A 21,686-nucleotide genomic window follows, 5' to 3' on the forward strand; every position below is an offset into this window, starting at 1 on the left:
AAATCAAAGCAAAATACTGTAATGTACAGCAGGCTCATTGATATCTGAAAAGAACTCAGCAGAGGCTGACAAACATGACTATTCTAAGAAAAGGCCTTTATTTAAGACACCAAGCCTGCACCATTTTCCATGTTATTTTTATTTTGTGCATCCATGTTGAATCTTTTGAACATTCCTATGTTTGTATCACATCAAAAACACATTAGGAGAACATTGTTTCAATTTTAAAATGCAGTACAGATTTATAATGTGTTTCTTATTATTTGCTCTTGTCACTTTTTTGATAACTAGCATTCTAGAGGAAGGTTTTGAGCTCTTGTACCAGCTGTGCATGACAGCTTTGTATTGACATATTCACATACCAATGCAATATAATAAAACGCCTTTCCACATTTTGCAACTTGTAGCCAATTAGTTCAATGCCTGTAGCTGTGGAAACTAGGGAGATATTAATGTGATTATATAAAACCATGTCATAGGTTCGTGCTAACAATACTAGATGAATTCCTCAAGACAACAGATTCTGGTTCAATTAAATACAAGTTATTCAGGCTTAAAATGAACAAGACATAAAAGAATATATCATCAGAACTAAAATTAAACATAAAGTTGAATAGAGGGCTGCTCGGGATCTTAAATATGCCAGCATTTGGAGGAGCATACACATGCATCCTTAATGTAACAGGAGAACATGCATACTCATCTAAACCTCAAGTTATGCAATATTTTTGTATGATTAGGTAGACCCATGCTCTTTCTTTGCCACCCACCTTCCTCCTTATGCAAACCTCTGTGAAAGTTGTACTCTGGTACTTTGGTTCAGATTCTATTTATCGGCTGTTCTTCATGTAGTATTTCAAATAGCATGTTTAAATGAAGCATTGGAAATATAACTCGCACTTCAGTCAAAACACACCACTTTAATGTTAATTGGAAACGATAAGTATTTAATTTGGTTATACAAAAATAAACAGACAACTACAATATGTTTGCTGCAAAAATATGTGATCCAGCCCTAACTGATAGTCATATGTGGAAAGGACAGGAAAATTGTGGGATGAATGAATGAAGCTTTATTTTTCTGATCAACATGAAACGCTACTAAATGTTAAAAGGGATAAAGAAATTGCTATAAACCTGTGGTATATTGTTTCCTTTTATAGTTCTATGTTTGAAGTTTTCTTCTCCCTAAAGATGCTTCATTAGTAAAATTAAAGGCACTTAAATCTTCAAGGGGTCATCTTTGAATTGTCACGCTCACATTTCAATGTAGAGTATGACATGTAAGTAATAACACTGTTTCCTGCATAATGCAGCACAAATTAAAGTTTCTCATTTCAATTGCAAATGTATATTTTTGTAATTTACTACAGCATTTTCTGCTTTGGATATTGTAAGTATTCTCCATAAAATAAAAAAGCATAATTCAGCTTGTGCCTCTATGTTTTTGTTCTAGAACTTCAGCACTTGGAGGACAAAAAAATCATCAATGTATAAATAAAAACAGCTTCAGTGACCCAGGTCTCAAGCCTCCAATCTGCACTGGGAGTTTGTGCATTCTCCTGCAGAAATATTGCTTTTAAATCAACAACAAGAGCTCAAAGTCATATCGAACTAACTGACTTTATCGTTACAATCCCCAGTTACTTTGAGGATAGATATTATACAACTGAGGCTGGCCAGTTCTCACTGGCTTCCAATCAAGTGTGTGATTGATGTTGATCGAAGCTCCGATCTTTGACTTTGAGAGATTTTGATCACTTCTTACACAAACAGTCCAGTACAAACAAACAGGTGGGCCCAAGCTCTCTCTGTCTTTGTCTCTTTCTTTTGAACTCAAGTTTCATACTTGTTATTGACTACTTAAAATTGCCCTAACAATATAGTAGCCAATCATGTACAAACCAGCACACCTTTAGTATGTGGGAGGAAATTAGAGCACCTAGTGGGAATTTGCATGATTACAGTGTAGTAATATCATATTACTACTGACAGTGTGTGGCACAAGACATTAAGGGTTTGTGAGAGAAAATAAATCACAGAGAGATGAGTAGGCAAAGGGGATTGTTGAGGTTGCCCTCAGAGATGGCATAGGCTCAATGGGCAGAGTACTCCCTCCAAATCACAAAGAAATATCAAATATTCTGACACTCACAATCCAGGCTTGCACTTTAAACAGGCACCTGATTGAAATGACAGGAGTGCAGTTGGAACATCTGGAATTTACCTCATCATGAGTCAGCTCTTTTAAAGGTAGAACAGAGAGAGGGATAAATTTATATTAGATGCTGTTGCTGGGAAGCCTATTGTTGCTTGTATTGTCTGTTATATGGCTGCAATGGGAACATTCAACCATTGTAGGCAGTGCAGAAAACAGATGAAAGGGTAGATTTCTGGCATTTGAATAACTAAGAATAAAAACAGAAATGCTGGAAGTAATCAACAGGTCAGGCAGTATCTGTGGAAAATGCAACACGGTTGAAGTTTCAGGTTATTTATAGAAAGAGAAATATCAAACATTTTAAGCTCCAGCATTTTCTGTTTTTATTTAAGATTTCCAACATTTATAGTTTTTGTGTATTCAGTTTCCAAATAAAGATCATATCTCATAAGGAAGACATCAAATGTTTTAGGATGCATTAACTATAAGGACCATAGTCCAAGGGAAATTACAGATGAGCAGTGGCTGTTGACCTTTTAGTGATGCCCACATCTTTAAATGATTACAGAAAACAACTTTTAATAATAGGCATACATCAAAGGAGCTTGTTTCCTTGCAGTATGTTGCAGAAAAATGACTGGAATACAATTATTCAATGCCATATTAGACATGTTGGAAAAAATAGCAAGATAATAGATAATGACAGATCTTTCAACATAATGTTATATCTGGCAAGAGTTAAGATTGGCAAAATATAAACTAAATGGCACTAATTTTAATGGGGTGTAGGAAAAGTTTGACCTAAGGGCTTTTGTACGAAGTATGAAATAAGTTGGTACGGTGTTAAAATAATAAGATACTGAATAAAGAATACAAAAGGCAATAAAGATATTTCTGCGTTTTTGCTTTGAGGAAGGAATATGGCATAGGCCAAGTACAGATCTTTCTGTTCTTGATCAATTACATCTTCCTACGTAGACAGATTGTAATTCAGTTCAATATTTCATCAGAAAAACACTGGGTATAAACTCACATTCTGTCACTTGGAAAAGACACACAGACACTGAGTATTACACCCTGAATTCACTGAAACTGAATTCTGAAAGAAATGAGCTGAATTTTGGAAACAGTACAATGTGCAGCAGACACAAAATTGTACATTTAGTACAAGTATTGTGGTCAAATTTCTATTCTTGCTTCTTTGATGGTACTTCATTTGTATTCTGTTGAATCACCATCCTAATTACATGCTTAATCCACAGAGTGTTTCAAAGCCACAATCATCTCATTCGAAGTCAAGAGTACAACATCTTAGGCCACTTAAAATTAGACTTTATGGAGAACACATACAGTTAACTCTTGCTTGCTAAAATTCCGTTAAGACAGACTGCACAGATTAATTCAGCAATCTATTATTAAGCAAATCTTTCTGGATAAGCTAACACACACATCATTTGAAAAAAGAAGATTCAAAAGCTTTCTGATAATGTTGCAGTATTGTGGTTAACTATTTGAAATGGTTAAGTTTTCATATTTTGAAAATATTTTCTGTTTACTAATCCAAGGTCACCTTCATCTATAGTAGTGTTTCACAATGTATCAGAATCAGGTTTAGTATCACTGGCATATGTCATAATTTGTTGTTTTGTGGCAACAGTACAGTGCAATACATAATAAAAACTATAAATTACAATAAGTACCTGTATACATATATAAAAATTATGTTAAATAAGTAGTGCAAAAAGAGAGGTAAAGATAGTTAAGTAGTGTTCATGGATTCATTGTCCATTCAGAGATCAGCTGGCAAAGAGGAAGAAGCTGTTCTTGAAACATTGAGTGTGTGTCTCCAGGCTCCTGTACCTCCTACTAGGTGGCAGCAATGAGAAGAAGGCATGACCCAGTCACCCAGGACATTAATGATGAATGCCGCCTTTTTAAGGCATCACCTTTTGAAGGTGTCCTCGATGCTGGGGAGGCTAGTGCTGCTCATGATGGAGCTGGCTGAGTTTCCAACTTTCTGCAGCTTTTTCCGATCCTGTGCAGTGGCCTCTCCATACCAAATGGTGATGCAACCAGTTAAAATGCTAAAATGTACTAAACAAAGATTCAAGAGAAGATCAGTTACCTTTGTTACAGTGGAAAGCATATAGACAAACCGCAGACTATTTCCTTAAATTCCAACTCTTCACCTGCTTTATTACAGAAATGTTTTAAACCACCAAGTAAACACTTTTATGGCAGTAAACCCAAATTGAGCAAATTATTTGTGTCACTGTTAATTACACCTTTGTTCATAGATTCATACAGCCTAGAAACAGGCCATTCATGTCCATATTGATGACCAAATGCCAATCTAGGCTAATCATATTTACCAAAAATTGGCCTGTAGCATTCTATGCCTTGCCATTTCAATGCTTATCCAGATCCTTCTTAAATGTGTGAAAGTACCCACTTCCATCAATGACTCAGGATGTGTGCTGCAGATTTCAAGCACCCTCTAAACTTCTTCCCAATGTTCTACACTGTCTGAACATTGTAGATGTTACATAACTTATGTCACCTCTACTCCAAGGAAAACAAACTCAACTTCTCCAGTCTCTCCTCATAACTGAAATGTGCCATCCTAGACAACATTCTGGTGAATCTCTTCTGCACCCTCTCCAGCGCTACTGCATTTTCCCCTTGGTACGGCACATAGAACTTCATTTGTGGCCTAACCAACATGAAGGTATAGCAAAACCTCTCTGCTCATATCCTGTGCCCCAGACACGGTCGTGGAGTTACAGAAAAATACAGCACAGAAACAAGCCCTTTGGCACATCTAGTTCATGCCGAACCATTTAAAGTGCCTAATCCCAATCGACCTGCACCCGGACCATAGCCCTCCAATTCATGTACCTATCTAAACTTCCTTAAATGTTGAAATCAAGTTTACGTGTACCACTTTCACTGGCAGCTCCTTCCACACTCTCACCACCCTCTGAGTGAAGAAGTTTCCCCTCATATTCCCTTTAAACTTTTCACCTTTCACCCTTAACTCATGACCTCTAGTTGTAGTTCCGCCCAACCTCAGTGAAAAAAGCCTGCTTGCATTTACTCTATCTATGGCCTCATAATTTTGCATACCTCTATCAAATTTCCCCTTACTCTTCTATGTTCCAAGGAATAAAGTCCTAACCTATTCAATCTTTGTTTATAACTCAGGTACTCAAAGTCATGGCACCATCCTTGTAAATTTTCTCTTCACTCTTTCAACCTTATTTACATCTTTCCTGTAGGTAGGTGACCAAAACTGCACACAATTCTCCGAATTAGGCCTCACCAATGTATTACATCTCCTGTACTCAATACTTTGATTTATGAAAGCCAATATGCCAGAAGCTACCTTTACGGCCCTTTCTACCTTATGGACCTGTATTCCTAGATCCCTTTGTTCTACCACACTCCTCAGTGCTCTGCCTTTCACTGCGTAAGGCCTACCTTGGTTGGTCCTACCGAAGTGCAACACCTTGCTCTTGTCTGTATTAAATTCCACCTGCCATTTTTCCAGCTGGTCCAAATCCCTGCAAGATCTGATGGACTTCCTTGCTGTCCACTGCACTTCCAATCTTGGTGTCATCTGCAAATTTGCTGTTACAGTTTACCACATTATCATCCAGGAAGTTGATATAAATGACAAGCAGCAACAGACCCAGCACTGATCCCTGTGGCACTCCACTGGTCCTCCGTTCAGAGAGGCAGCCATCTACTACCACTCACTGGCTTCTCCCACAAACCCAATGTCTAATCCAATTTACTACTTCATCTTGAATGCCGAGCGACTGAACCTTCTTGACCAACCTCCCATGCAGGACCTTTTCAGATGCCTTACTAAAGTCCATGTATACAACATCCATTGCCTTGCCTTCATCAACTTTCCTGGTAACTTCCTCAAAAAACTCTATAAGATTGCTTAGACACAACCTATCATGCACAAAGCCATGCTGACTCTCCCTAATCAGTCCGTGTCTATCCAAATGCTCATATATCCGGTCTCTCAGAACACCTTCCAGTAACTTTCCCATTACTGATGTCAGGCTCACCAGCCTATAATTTCTTAGTTTTTTGAAACATTAGCTTTCCTCCAATCCTCTGGTACCACACCTGTCACGAAGGATGATTTAAATATCTCTGCTAGGGCCCCTGCAATTTCTGCACTTGCCTCCCACAAGGTACAAGGGAACACCTTGTCAGGCCCTGAGGATTTATCCACCCTAATTTGCCTTAGGACAATAAACATTTCCTCCTCTGTAATCTATATAGGGTCCATGACCTTGCTGCTGCTTTGCCTCACTTCTACAGACCCTATGAATGTTTCCCAAGTAAATACATGTACAGATTCAAAAACATCCACTTATGATCTCCCTCATCTCTTTTACTCCATGCATAGATTACCATTCTGATCTTCCAGAGGATCAATTTTGTCCTTGCAATCCTTTTGCTCTGAACATATCTGTATAATCCCTTATGATTCTCCTTCACCTTGTCTGCTAGGACAACCTCATGCATTCTTTTAGCACTCTTGATTTCCTCCTCAAGTGTTCTCTGGCATTTCATAAGTACCTCATTTGTTTCTACCTGCCCATACCTGCTAGGCATCTCTTTTTTTTTTATTAACTAGGGCCATGACCTGTTATCTTTACTTTTATTCTGGCAGGCACATACAAGCTTTGTACTCTCAACACGTCATTTTTAAAGGCTGTTTTCTGGTAGACCTTTGCCAGGAAACAGCCTGTCCCAATCCACACTCACCAGATCCACTATGATATCATCAAAATAAGTCTTTCTCCAATTTAGAATCTCAAGCCATGGACTAGACCTATTTTTTTCCATATTTACTTTGAAACTAATGGCATTATGATCACTTGATGCAAAGTGTTCCCCTACACAAACTTCTGTCACTTGCCCTGTCTCATTCCCTCATAGGAGATCAAGTGTCGCACACTCTCTCTTTGGGACTTCTCTGTACTGATTAAGAAAACTTTCCTGAATATATTTGACAAACTCTATCCCATCTGGCCCTTTTACAATATGGGAGTTCCAGTCAATACGTGTAAAGTGAAATTCACCTACCTTGTGCTTCCTTGTGCACAATCTTATGCTTCTTGCAACAATCTGCAATCTCTCTACAAATTTGTTCCTTTAAATCCTGCAGGCTGTTGGGTGGTCCATAAAAGTGGTCATACCTCTCTTGTTCCTCAGTTTCACCCATAGAGCCTCACTAGAGAAGTTCTCCAGTCTGTCCTGACTGAGCACTGCCGTGACATTTTCCCTGACTGGTAACGCCACCCCTCCCCCTTTAATCCCTCCCAGTCTGTCACATCTAAAACAACAGAACCCCAGAATACTGAGCTGCCAGTCCTGCCCCTTCTGCAACCAAATCTCATAATTCCATGTGTCAATCCATGCCCTGAGCTCATCTGCCTTTGTTACAATACTTCTTGTATTGAAATACAGTATACGCAGCTCAGGGCATTAATTGCACCATATTCAATCTTTTGATTCCCGACTTTGTCTGAAGTCTTAACAAAGTCTGTCTTCACAACCTCACCACTAACCATTCTGACACTCTGGTTCCCATCCACCACAACTCTAGTTTAACCACCACCCCACCCCTTCCCCCCGCCGTCCCATGCAGCACCAGCAAACCTTCCTGCTAGGATATTAGTCCCCTTCCTGTTTGGGGGCAAGCTGTTTCTTTTATACAGATCCCACCTTCCCTGGAAGAGAGTCCAATGATCCAAAAATCGGACACCTTCCCTCCTACATCAGCTCCTTAGCCACAAGTTAAGCTGTATTATTTTCCTGCTTCTGGCCTCATTGTGGTGTGCACAAGGTACAGGTTGCAATCCTGAGATCACAAGCCTGGAGGTCCTGTCCTTTAACTTACCATCTAACTCCCCGTACTCACTTTACAGAACCTTGTTACTCTTCCTACCTGTCATTAGTACCCATGTGGACCACAACCTCTGGCTGCTCACTCTCCTGCTCAAGAATACTGAGGACTCGATCCGACATGTCCCAGACTCTGGCAACATAACATCCAGGAATCTTGTTCTCATCCACAGAACCTCCTTTCAGTCCCCCTAATTAATGAATCCCCTATCACTGCAGCTCGCCTATTCTCCTCACTTCCCTTCTGAGTCACAGAGCCAGATTCAGTGCCAGGCACCTGACCGCTGTAACTTTCCTCTGCTAGGTTATCTGGCCCAACAGTATCCAAAGTGGTATACCCGTTGTTGAGGGGGATGGCCACAAGGGGACTCTGCACTGGCTGTTTAACCTCTTTCCCATTCCTGACTGCCACCCAATCTCCTATGTCCTCCATCTTGGGTGTAACTACCTCTCCATATGTCCTATCTATCATGCCCCCAGCCTCCTGAACGATCTGGTGTTCATCCAGTTCTAGCTCCAACTCATTAATGCAGATTATTAGAAGCTACAGCTGGATGCACTTCTTGCAGGTGATGTTGTCAGGGACACTGGAGGTCTCTCTGCCTTCCCACATCCCGCAAGAGGAGCATCCTACTATCCTGTCTGGCAACCCTACTGTTCCAACTGTGAAAATATAAAGGAAATAGTAAATAATAGATACTGAAGCTAGAATCCTGTACGTTTTTTTTCTTCTCTTTACCCTTGCAGCCACCTTCAGCAACCCTTAGATGTGCACAAGGTCCATCTGTACCTTTCATTGTGTCCCGCCCTTATTATTGATCCTAAAGTGTATCTAGATAAAACTCTATCTATAAATTGTGCTGCTCATTTTACAAACTGATCAATGGCCCAATATTTTCCTCCTATCATCACTTGTTTTCTGTGATCTTACTGATCATAACTCCTATATTCAAATTCAGATTATTAATGTATATTACAAATAATAAGGAGCCAAGCACCAATATCTATGGTACATTATACCATACTGCCAATCAGAAAATCCATCTCCCATCACTCTGTCCTACATCTCCAACCTACTGAGGCATTTATCGTGCGGATAGTCAGAGGCTTTTTCTCCAGGGCTGAAATGGCTAACACGAGAGGGCACAGTTTTAAGGTGCTTAGAAGCAGGTACAGAGGAGATGTCAGGGGTAATTTTTTTCTAATATATACACACACACACACACACACACACACAGAGTGGTGAGTGTGTGGAATGCGGTGCTGGCAACAGTGGTGGAGGCAGATATGATAGGATCTTTTAAGAAACTCCTGGATAGGTACATGGAGCTTAGATAAAATAGAGGGCTATGGCTAACCCTAGGTAATTTCTAAAGTAAGTACATGTTCAGCACAGCATTGTGGGCTGAAGGGCCTGTATTGTGCTGTAGGTTTTCTATGTTTCTATTTGTGGATCAAATTTGCCAATTTACCCTGGATTCCCATTGGCTTCATTGGCCTTTTGAAGAAGTCTCCCATGTACTACCATAACAAGGGTTTATTTAGTCCTTTACTAATAAAAGGAGTAGAAGGGACAATAACTAGCTTGATTGGGTTTGTCCTATTCAATGTGGAGAGGCACATATTTTTGGATCAATACTGATTCCATAACTATGATTGAATGACTTGGCTAGTGGTGTGATTACTTCTAGTGGTATGGTGGTAGTCCATCATGTCCAACAATGTCAGGGAACCTGTGGAGGAATTTGGAAAAGTGGAAAGGCCATTGCACTGGGGCAGTTCCACTCTCTTGACCTCAGAAGTACATGTAGAGTGGTACAAATAAGTATCACAAACAGCGGTCTTCCTTTGTTTCAGTGGATGACCATGATGTCTTCTGTGCCTTGTCATGCCCTTCGCTCTCCACGGAGTGTTGCAATAACACCTTCCTGGCCATTGGATCTCACTGTAGATCTCATCCGCCCAGTTCACCAGAGCTGACTTCACATGCTGGGACAGGCATGTCCCTAACTCACTCGGGTATGAGACTGCCAGCTACCCTCACCTGGTTTAGCCCACTTGTTGAAGTGGTGTATCAGGGTGTAGCCACTGTCGCATACAAATAGCTACTTGGAGCCACAGGTGAGAGCTGAGTTCCAGTAGGGACTAAAGTTGATTCAGCTACCTTGGAATGGACACAACAAGCCTCCTCATCAGAGGTACTACCTCTCCCTGGACACCCCACTTCTAGAGAATAAGGTTCATTACTCCATTTGGGATATTGCTGAGACTCACAGGCTTTATATGAGATCATAGTAAATGAATTGATTTTGTTGAAGATACACGTGCCATGGAAAGGACCTCAGGAAAACGACATGATGGGCAGTCTGCTTCTGACTGAAGGTGATTGCAACCGCTCTAACTTCGTAATTCATTTGCTGGACTTCAGCAATGTTGAAGATGAGGATATTCTTGGAGACACCTCCTCCTGTTAGATGTTTAAGTAACCATAACCAATATGACTATTGAATTGCATAGTGAAAGACATGTAAAATAACTTGGGTGGGTAGTGGTGTTACATAGCAATTTGTAATGTTCTAAAATTTCTAACATTGCCATTCAAAATACCTAAAGAAATCTTTATTAGATACATCAGCATAAATTGTGATGAATTAATGGTCATTATTTACTATCTGGCCATGAGATGGTATATTAGCAGCTCTCAACAAAACTGTATTTATTTTGACGTTATTTAGGTGATGTTCCATGCTGTCAGTTTAATGAATAGTTCAGTTCTTAATGAACAGTTCATTGATCACTGTCAGAGAACCTGCTCTGATCTTGATTTAGGATTTATTTTGTGAAACTAGTTACCTAGGTTATAACTAGCGTTTATTACTGAAGATAGTTAGCAGGTATTTGGTTATGTTAGCATGGTGGGGGGGGGGGGAAGAGAAGAAAAAAAAAATCTCTTCTTCACCCAGCGGGATCTTCCACTTAAAAATAGCTACTACCGCATGTACAAAAGTACATATGAAAATACTCCAAATTTCTAGCAGCAATTATAATCCAAAGCATGAAAAGGTCATTTGAGAACTCAATTAAAGTTTTAGCAGTATTCACTATGGAATGTTTATTAGGCATTCAATCAGAAAAATAGAAATTAAACACGGCTTCGTGACTGTCCAAATAATCTTTGAAGTAGAAGTCATAGAATATTGAGCTGCATTAAACATTCAGACATCTTTTAGTATCTGTTCTACTTTTCAGTCTACAGTCATTATAAATTTTGCTCCTTGTATCAAAAACATAAGAGAAAACTAAAACTTGGCATCCAAACACAGCGAGTTATTCTCCTATGGTAAGCTCAAGTCATTAACCTCAGGAGTGGAATGGTTCAGCAGGTTGAATGGAAGATCCCTCCAACAGCAACCCCCTCTTTCACCAGTCTGTTATACTGTGCCACAGCTTTCTCTGTTTGTAGAACAAAAGTATCAATGCCCTTACTTCTGATGAAATCCAGCGTCTCTTCAGGCACCTGAAACCCAAATTGCAAGCTAGATTTAGCAACTACTTCTGTGTAAGAGTCTACCACTCATAACCAAATATTAACGTGGATCATTCCAAAGTATTGATTATCGTACCAAAATTCAACAGTTTACGGAACAAAAAAATTGATGCCTGCTGGATTAATTTCTCATACTGATATTCAAAATATCTAAAGAGGCTGTTACAAAATGCCATATTTTTAACTTGATAAAAAGTTCAAACCAACTCAGAGTTCCACATCACATCAGATGATCCCCTTTATAAAAAAAATCCAAACATGGGCCTTGGTTTAACACCTTATCCAAGAACAACATCAATTGAAAATGTTGTATTCACCTAGCACCACAATGAAATGCCCATCCAGATTGAGAGAGTGGAACTTGAATTCACTACCTACTGATGCAAGAGGCAAAAATACAATGAACCATGGATTACAAATGCAAAACCAACCAAATAATTAGACAACACAATGGCTTGCCAAGCAAGACATAACTGGGTAATTCCATCAACAATCAACCTCAGTGACTGCAGTTTGACGTTCCTTTTGTTTATTCTATTTAAGTACCCTACATTTATTGCATTTTTCTACTCATTTTATTGGAAAGGTTTCCTAGACTCTTGAAAGAGATATCGTTTTCACTAAGTTCACTTTGTTATACAAGTTACTCTAACTCACATTCAACCAACTAGCTGATGTACAGCTGTCAATGAATAACTTGTTAGTAGAAATTGGACAGGGTGGAACATGGGCTGGATCAGGCAAGATCCATGAGTATGATGGTCTTCCCACATTCTTTTTCTCATAAATGAGATTCAATCTCATGATCCATAATTAGATCCAAATAGGTACAAAGAAACATCCCAGGGAAAGTCAGGTGGCACTTCTTAAAAAAAGGCACTAACTTGTTTTGTGTATACTAAACCTGTCTTACTCTAGTTGCTCAAGAGTGTTAATTGCCACCAGCAGCTTCAAGATATATTAGGGAAATGTTAGTAACACTTGGCAGTTACTTCGATTTGCTTTTGATGATAAAGATGCAATCACTATTTTAATTGACAGAAGTTATCATCAAAATTGAAAAATGACCTACTGAATACAACTCAACAAAAGCAATGGGTTTAAAACTGCAAACAAGTCAGGCTTGATAATTTAATGTAGCATGTACAAAATGCTGGAGGAATGCAGCAGATCAGGCAGCATCTATACAAGGGAATAAACAGTCAACATTTTGAGCTGTGGCCCTGCATCAGGACTCTATTCCTTTCCATAGATGTCTGACTTGCTGAGTTCCTGCAGCAGAGTGAGTGTGCGTGTGTGAATGAGTGCGTGCATTTGCGTTACTCTGGATTTCCAGCATCTGCAGGAGCTCGTGTTTAAGGCTTGATGATTTATTTTAACAGGTATGGATAAAGTGTACTTACTTGCAATGCTTCCTCCATCCCCCTTCCAATAACAAGAGTCTGGATACCTTTATTTACAATTTCATCAAGGTCAGCTGGTTGAACTCCAGGTCTGTGCTGTAAGAACACAAAAATTAAGATACGAAGTATAGTGCCATAGAAGGAAATATATTTGTGGCTAATCTTTGCTTTCTATCAAATTCCTATTTGCTTGTCAAATATAAATGCTGGGCACTGATTTTGTACATTTTGAAGAGTCCCTATTAAAATACTGCATAATATTAATATACTGGATTTGTTTTTGAAAAAAGTGTCTAGGTTTTTCAAACTGGGAGGCCAAGCCACTGCAAAGGCAACATTGAGGGTGAATAGGTAGGTTCAGTAACAGATAGGTTACAGCGTAAAAGGAGCTCATTCAGCTGTAACCATCAAATCTGTATTGTCTCCAAGTAAGAGTAATCCAGTCCTTTATGGCAAGGAGGGTTGTGCTTGTGATGGAAGTGGCCGGGTCTAAAGTCCTCTGCAGCCTCAATGATCCTATGCATTGGCACCTCCATACCAGGTGTTGATGCAACCAGTTAGAATACTCTCCACTGTACATCTGAGGAAATTTGCTAAGAGCATACCAAATCTCCTCAAATTCCAAATGAAGTAAAACCAGTGTTTGCTTTATTGATGATTGCATCAATGCTTTGGGCCCAGGATAGATCCTCTGGCATGTTAATGCTCAGGAATTTGAAGCTACTTACCCTTTCCACTGCTGCCCCTCAATGAGGACTGGTGCGTACTCATCTGACTTGTCCACAAACAATTGCTTGGTCTTGCTGACACTGAATGCAAAGCTGTTGTTGTGCCATCACTCATCCAGCTGGACTATCCTGTGGGCTAAAGGGCCAGTATTGTGCTGTACTGTTCTATCTCACTCTTGTACGCTTTCTTCTCATCATCTGAGATTCTGCCAACAACAGTGGTGGCATCGGCAAATATATATATGGTGTTTGAACTGTGCCTAACCACACAGTCATGAGTGTGGAGAGTGTAGAGCATGCATCCTTGAGGTGCATCTTGATTGTCAGTGAGGAGATGATATTACCAATCTGGACAGACTGCTCACTCAGTAAGGAAGTTGAAGATCCAGTTGCAGAGGGAAATACAGAGGCCCAGGTTTTGAACCTTGTTGATTGATGTGAGGGGATGATGGTGTCAGCAATACAGCTAAAAAAAATCTAGCAATTATAGAGAAAGCAAGCCAGAGGCAAAACCAGATGAGAGACTTTGAACTTAAAGCAAATATTTTTACTGAAAATGTTAATAAATACATGACTTGCTTTCAGTGCACTGTTCACCATGAAACTCATGTGCAAAACAAAAGCCTTTTGTGTTCTCTAAGAAAAAACATGTGAACACTGCTGAGTTACAATTATTTGCAGTACTCTATATCAAATTTCAACTCACTCGGGTTCCTGTCTCTCGCCAGTCCCACATTCGATTTCCTCCTGGCCAGACTTTACAATCCTTGTATAAAGTGTCACTGCCCTCCACCTTCATTTCTCCCCATCTTAATGATGCAATAGGGGGTGAAGTCATATTTCACTCACTGTTGAAGTAAGAAAACCAACTCAGCTTCCTAAAGATACAATATACTCCATAATATACTATATTTGGTGCACTTAAGTATGGACATTGTTTATCTGATTAAATAATACCTTCTACCACAATGCTTACATTTAGCATTTCCAACTCTAAGCTCATATTACACAAGCTTTCAGATTGAACACCAATGGAAAAACACTCTTAAATGTGAGGGAAAAAAAGGATCAGTTTAAAATTAGTAAAATGGATCTGAGTATCTGAATGTTCAAGTTTGGAGATGACAGACATCCCATCTCTCCCGGAACTTCCGGGAGTCTCCCGCATATTAATAGTGGCTCCCTGATGCCCACAATTTATATACAATACCACGGAAATCAATTTTTTTGAGAGCAAGCGAGAGAAAAGCAAGAGAGAGCACGAAAGCGACCACGAGAGAGAGTGCGCGCATGAGAGAGAGCACGCGAGCGCGAGAAGGACAGAGAGAGAGCAAGCGAGAAAGCAAGCAAAAGTGCTTGAGAGCGAGTCATAGCAGAGTGTTCCAAAAAATATATAAAACGTACGTCACCCCAGACTACACTAAAGTGTACTCCTGCCTAATAGGGGTCAAAAATAATGACAGTGTTGCTCGCTGCACTGTTTGCAACAGTGACTTTTCTATTGCCCATGGTGGGTTAAGACTGTAAAAGGCATGTTGAGGTGAGTTTAACAGGTGTCATTCGTTCATTAGCATAGCTAACATTATTTAAGCTAACAACAAACAACAGGAATTCTGCAGATGCTGGAAATTCAAGCAACACACATCAAAGTTGCTGGTGAACGCAGCAGGCCAGGCAGCATCTCTAGGAAGAGGTACAGTCGACGTTTCAGGCCAAGACCCTTCGTCAGGACTAACTGAAAGAAGAGCTAGTAAGAGATTTGAAAGTGGGAGGGGGAGGGGGAGGTCCAAAATGATAGGAGAAGACAGGAGGGGGAGGGATGGAGCCAAGAGCTGGACAGGTGATTGGCAAAAGGGACATGAGAGGATCATGGGACAGGAGGTCCGGGGAGAAAGACAAGGGGGGGGGGAGCCCAGAGGATGGGCAAGGGGTATAGTCAGAGGGACAGAGGGAGAAAAAGGAGAGTGAGAGAAAGAATGTGTGTATAAAAATAAATAATGGATGGGGTATGAGGGGGAGGTGGGGCATTAGCGCAAGTTAGAGAAGTCAATGTTCATGCCATCTGTTTGGAGGCTACCCAGACGGAATATAAGGTGTAAAGATGAAGCCACACTCAGGTTGGAGGAACAACACCTTATATTCCGTCTGGGTAGCCTCCAACCTGATGGCATGAACATCGACTTCTCTAACTTCCGGCTGTGTAAAAAAATGTCTAACCCTGACTGCATCTTGTTGACTGCATCTTGTTTACTGCATTGCAATAAAGTTTTGAAACAAAGACAGCATTTAACTTCACATATCCAGGTCCCAACAAGATCATCCTCTACGTGTAAGCCATTGTCCATGTCTGTAGTGGAAGTTTGAAAAAAAACAGTATTGACTTAACATTGATTTTTTTACTTTTCCTATGCTGTGGCAATGTGTTCTTCTGAAACAAATGCTAAACCTGGGAGCATTTGGGTCTGTTTTTACAAGTGGTGGTGACTGAATGGAATTTGATTTATTAACTGGAAGATCATTAACTAATGAATCTTAGTTTTCCCAGTTAATTATAAGCTGAGTTTTCTGATCAAGGTCTCATTTGACCATGAGTAAGTTTTTTTTCCTTTGAAATTACTACTTAAATTCTGGTAAATTTTATAACAATTACTTTATACCTGGAATTTTCTACTTGCTGAAGTTATAATCCCCAACTGGTCAATCCACAGAAGGTTTTGGTTAACAGAAAAAAAATGCCATCATTAACTGAGTGCTGATTAGAGAGTTCCAATTGCGAAGGCCAGATCACGTCTGAGTAACCTAGTTTTATCATTTGAGAAAGATTACCATCATTCTGAACAATGGAGCATCTATTGATGTAGGACTTTTCTCATTAATTTTGACAAATAATATACAAAACTTAACATGCACAGAATTGGATTAACCTTGTGATATGGGGTTGGTTATTGATTGGGAAGTAGGAATTGGAGAAGGCTAAAATGGTAAAAAGACTAAACAAAAAAAAAAGACCATCACAAACCCAGAGCAGGCTATTCAGGAAAGAAAGCAGGAAGACTTGTATCATAGTATAGTGGAAACAGACAGTTCTTCATCCAAATTCTGTACTAGTGTTTAAGTAAAAATTTCAAGTCTGAGATTGATAATTTACTGAAAAATTTATAATATGTAACATCAAATATAGACAGTTGAGACACAAATCAGTCACAATATAACTCAAAGACGATCTCAAATGCTAAGTAGCTAACTCCTACTTCAACCCCAACACATTTTATCAATCTTTCTTTTAAAAGTATGTTTGCTCTTAGTAAAACCTTATACTGGAAGGTGAGGAGCTGCACAGTGGCAGCATTTACAGAGCTGCTGCCTCACAGTTCCAGCAACCCAGGTACAACAGAGACCTCTGGTGCCCTCTGCTTGCAGTTTGCAAGTTCTCCCACTTCAATTTTCTCTGCCTCTGTCTCTCCCACATTCTAAAAGCGGCTGTACATTAGTTGGCCACTAATACATAGGTGAAAGGTAGAATCTGGAGGCATGAGGTTGGAGCCGATGGGAGGATGAAAATATAAGATAGTGTTAGTTAAAAAAATGGGTGATTAATCATCAGTGTAGATTCAGTAGACCCGAAGGACTGTTTCTGTGCTGTATTTATGGCTCTAAAACATACCAGCTTGAATTACTAAGATTTGATTTTTTTAGTCAATGTAGAGCAAATGCAGTTGAATGCACAGGTAGTAGAGCCAATGCTCCATGTGACCAGGGACCTGGGTTCAATTCCCACGAGGTTTTCCCCCCAGCAATAACAACCTAACACTGAAGAACGCTACCCAGTGATAATCCCACCTATTTGCAAAGTAAATGCAGAAATAAGTATTATTTTTAATCCTATCAGGCAGTTCCCTAACTTAAAGCACGAACCATTAGGAGACACAAGAGATTGCAGATGCTGGAATCTGGAGCAACCAACAATGTGCTGGAGGAACTCCGAGTCAAGCACTATTTGTGGGGGGAGGAAGAAATTAAGGGCATTTCGGGTCGCTGCAAACCAGCAGCTCATTGCTAAGCAATTAAATTAAAAAAACTGATGCAGAGTTTATTGCTCAAAAAAGATGGAAAAAGACAAGTCAAAAAAAAGTATCTCCACAGAAATACAGGTCCAATGAAAATTTGAGCAAGAGTAATGCACACCTAAAATGGGGGGGATCACAGGGGGTCAGTGTGGACATGGTGGAAGATTACAAATACCTGGGGATACGAATTGACAATAAACTGGACTAGTCAAAGAACACTGAGACTGTCTACAAGAAGGGTTAGAGCTGTCTCTATTTCCTGAGGAGACTGAGGTCCTTTAACATCTGCCGGACGATGCTAAGGATGTTCTACGAGTCTGTGGTGGCCAGTGCTATCATGTTTGCTGTTGTGTGCTGAGGCAGCAGACTGAGGGTAGCAGACACCAACAGAATCAATAAACTCATTCGTAATGCCAGTGATGTTGTGGGGGTGGAACTGGACTCTCTGACAGTGGTGTCTGAAAAGAGGATGCTGTCTAAGTTGCATGCCATCTTGGTCAATGTCACCCATCCGCTACATAATGTACTGGGTGGGCACAGGAGTACATTCAGCCAGCGACTCATTCCACCGAGATGCAACACAGAGCGTTATAGGAAGTCATTCCTGCCTGTGGCCATCAAACTTTACAACTCCTCCCTTGGAGGGTCAGATATCCTGAGCCAATAGGCTGGTCCTGGATTTATTTCATAATTTCCCGGCATAATTTACATATTACTATTTAACTATTTATGGTTCTATGACTATTTATTATTTATGGTGCAACTGTAACGAAAACCAATTTCCCCCTGGGATCAATAAAGTATGACTATTACTACTACTAAATAAAGCAGAATATACTGTGTGCTCTGCTGCAGGCGCGGGAAGTTTTGCCCTGTCACACTTGGTCGAGTTCACCAAGTGCGTACCGGTCAGGTCTGACGTGGCAAACAGAAACACGGCAGTAAAGGCCGATTTCACGTAAACACGAGGAATTCTGCAGATGCTGGAAATTCAAGCAACACACATCAAAGTTGCTGGCAGCATCTCTAGGAAGAGGTACAGTCGACGTTTTGGGCCGAGACCCTTCGTCAGGATTTTAAGTACAGTTGCGTTTTTATTTATTTGCTTAACAACGAGCTGCCGGTTTGCAGCGATTATCCGCGGCCTGCTCCCAGATGAAGCCCCGGAAGCCAAACCGATCTTCAGGCAGCTCTCGCCTATCGCCCAGGACGGCACTGACATTAACCCCACACCACCCCTTTCACAAGTAATTTCCTGTTCAAGGAGAAAACTACAACCCCAGCCTGTTTCACCTGAGGAGCTCCGCAGAGCGAAGCTGTTCGCTTGACCGCGCCTATCGTCATCCAGCCATTAGCCACCGACGTCATAGAAACAGGGACAAGTCACCTACATTTATATCCGTTGTAAATGCAGGGTTTCTGGTTTCTCATTTCTCATAAACTGAAGCCTATTTGCAAGGTCTAATTACTGAAAAATTAATCTCGTGCATAGTTTGCTTAGTCTGGAATTAAAATAAGTAAGAGTATTTACAGAAATGCAAAGCCACTTGTTATTTGTTTAAATATTACGCTCTTTTTAAGATTTAAATTTATCATCACAATATTGTAGTAGAGTTGAAAGAAAAACCTTGACGGCATTGAATAAAGAAAAGTCAGCTTGCAAAGTATACGCTATCTAGAAATGCCATAGACCAAAGTTCAAAAGTTCAAAGTAAATTTTAATATCAAAGTACATTTATATATCCATGTACAACCCTGAGATTCATTTTCTTGTAGGCATACTCAGCAAATTTATAGAATGGTAACTATAATAGGATCAACGAAAGATCAACTAGAGTGCAGAAGACAACAAACTGCAAATGCAAGTATAGATAAATAGGAATAAATAATGAAAACATGAGATAATGAGATAAAGAATCCTTGAAAATGAGGTAATTGTTTGGGGAAACATTTCAATGATGGGGCATAGGAGTACCCTTTTTTCTCCAAAAAGTTCGATTTTAACTTCATCAGTCCATAGGACTTGTTTCCAAAATGCATCAGGCTTGTTTAGATGCTCCTTCGAACCTTTTGAATAGAACTTTTTGGCCGAGAAAAAAGGGTGCAGAATTTCATGAAAAGAACACCTCTCCAACCGTTAAGCACGGGGTGAATTGATCATGCTTTGGGCTTGTGTTGCAGCCAGTGGCACAGGGAACATTTACTGGTAGAGGGAAGAATTCAATTAAATACCAGCAAATTCTGGAAGCAAGCATCACACCGTCTGTAAAAAAAGCCGAAGATGAAAAGAGGATGGCTTCTACAACAGGATAATGATCCTAAACACACCTCAAAATCCACAATGGACTACCTCAAGAGGCACAAGCTGAAGATTTTTGCCACGGCCCTCACAGTCCCCGACCTAAACATCATCAAAAGTCTGTGGATAGACCTCAAAAGAGCAGTGTATGCAAGACGGCCCAAGAATTTCACAGAACTAGAAGCCTTTTGCAAGGAAGAACGGGCAAAAATCCCCCAAACAAGAATTGAAAAACTCTTAGCTGGCTACAGAAAGCGTTTACAAGCTGTGATACTTGCCAAAGGGAATGTTACTAAGTACTGACCATGCAGAGTGCCCAAACATTTGCTTCGGGCCCTTCTCCTTTTTTGTTATTTTGAAACAGTAAAAGATGGAAATAAAAAAGTTTTCTTGCTTACAATATTAAAGAAATGTGTCATCTTTAACTTTATGCTTTTTGGAAATCAGTTCATCTTTTACTTGCTTAGCTATTCACAGTAACAGAAATTTTGACTGGGGTGCCCAAACTTTTGCATGCCATTGTATATAACTCCCGTCAGGGCTTTTTTTTTACTCTTGCAGTTTATTAACTCTACCTACAAGGATTCTACATCTTCTGATCCTGTCACCTCTAAGGATTTGATTTCATTTTTAACCAACATAGCCACTCCTCCCACTCCACCTACCTGCCTGTCCTTTCGATACAATGTGTATCCTTGGATGTTAAGCTCCCAACTATAATCTTCTTTCAGCCATGACTTAGTGGTGCCCACAACATTGTACCTACCAATTTCTAACTGTGCTACAAGGTTATCTACCTTTTCTGTATACATTCAAATATAATGTCGTCAGTCCTGTATTCATCAGTTTCTGATTTTGGCTCTGTTATACTTTATCTCATCCCAGACTGCAATTTTGCCCTATCATCTGCCTATTCTTCTTGACGGTCTCACTACACAGTGCCTCTGCTTGTAAACTGACTACCCCATCCTCAGTCCTATCACTCCAGTTCCCATCCTCTAGTCAAATGATCTTAAACCCTCCCCAACAGCTGTAGCAAACCTGCCCACAAGAATACTGGTCCCACGGGATCAGGTGTAACCTGTCCTTTTTGTACAGGTCATACCTTTCCTGGAAGAGATTCCAATGATCCAGAAATCTAAAACCCTGCTCCCTGCACTAATTCTTCAGCCACATCATCCTATCCTTACCCTCACTGGCACATGGCACAAGCTGCGATCCAGATTACTATCCTGGAGCTCCTGCATTTCAGCTTCAATCTAACTCCATATGTTCCCTCTTCAGGACCTCCTCCCTTTTCTTAATTATTGCATTGGTACCAATATGCATGACTTCCTGTTGACTTCCCTTTAGAATGACATGGACCCAATTCAAGACATCCTTGACCCTGGCAATGTACCATCTAATTGTCCATAGGACAAAGGAGCAGAAGTCAGCCATTCGGCCCATCAAGTCTGCTCCACCATTTCATCATGAGCTGATCCATTCTCCCATTTAGTCCCACTCCCCCACCTGCTCAATTAATTCCCTTTTAAGCCCCAAAAAGA

At 40.2% G+C, this 21,686-nt stretch overlaps 1 protein-coding gene across 3 annotated transcripts; it reads right to left on the reverse strand.

The window, feature by feature from the left end:
- Window positions 1-55: 55 nt before the first annotated feature.
- On the reverse strand, window positions 56-20,026 carry LOC134340892 (mth938 domain-containing protein-like). Of its 3 annotated transcripts, none has more exons than XM_063038465.1 (5): window positions 19,134-20,026; window positions 14,480-14,621; window positions 13,046-13,141; window positions 11,582-11,612; window positions 56-4,255 (listed from the first exon to the last, which is right to left on the reverse strand). In XM_063038465.1, the coding sequence occupies exons 2-5, from the start codon at window positions 14,609-14,611 to the stop codon at window positions 4,104-4,106; spliced, it is 411 nt and encodes a 136-aa protein (XP_062894535.1). In that variant the 5' UTR covers window positions 14,612-14,621; window positions 19,134-20,026; the 3' UTR covers window positions 56-4,103. The 3 variants fall into 3 exon arrangements, with proteins under 3 accessions (XP_062894535.1, XP_062894538.1, XP_062894537.1); XM_063038467.1 differs by having other exon boundaries at window positions 4,121-4,255; window positions 11,455-11,612; XM_063038468.1 differs by lacking the exon at window positions 11,582-11,612 and having other exon boundaries at window positions 4,115-4,255.
- Window positions 20,027-21,686: the final 1,660 nt, after the last annotated feature.

This window comes from Mobula hypostoma, chromosome X2, assembly GCF_963921235.1.
Source record: "Mobula hypostoma chromosome X2, sMobHyp1.1, whole genome shotgun sequence".
In the NCBI taxonomy this organism is placed as follows: Eukaryota; Metazoa; Chordata; class Chondrichthyes; order Myliobatiformes; family Myliobatidae; genus Mobula; species Mobula hypostoma.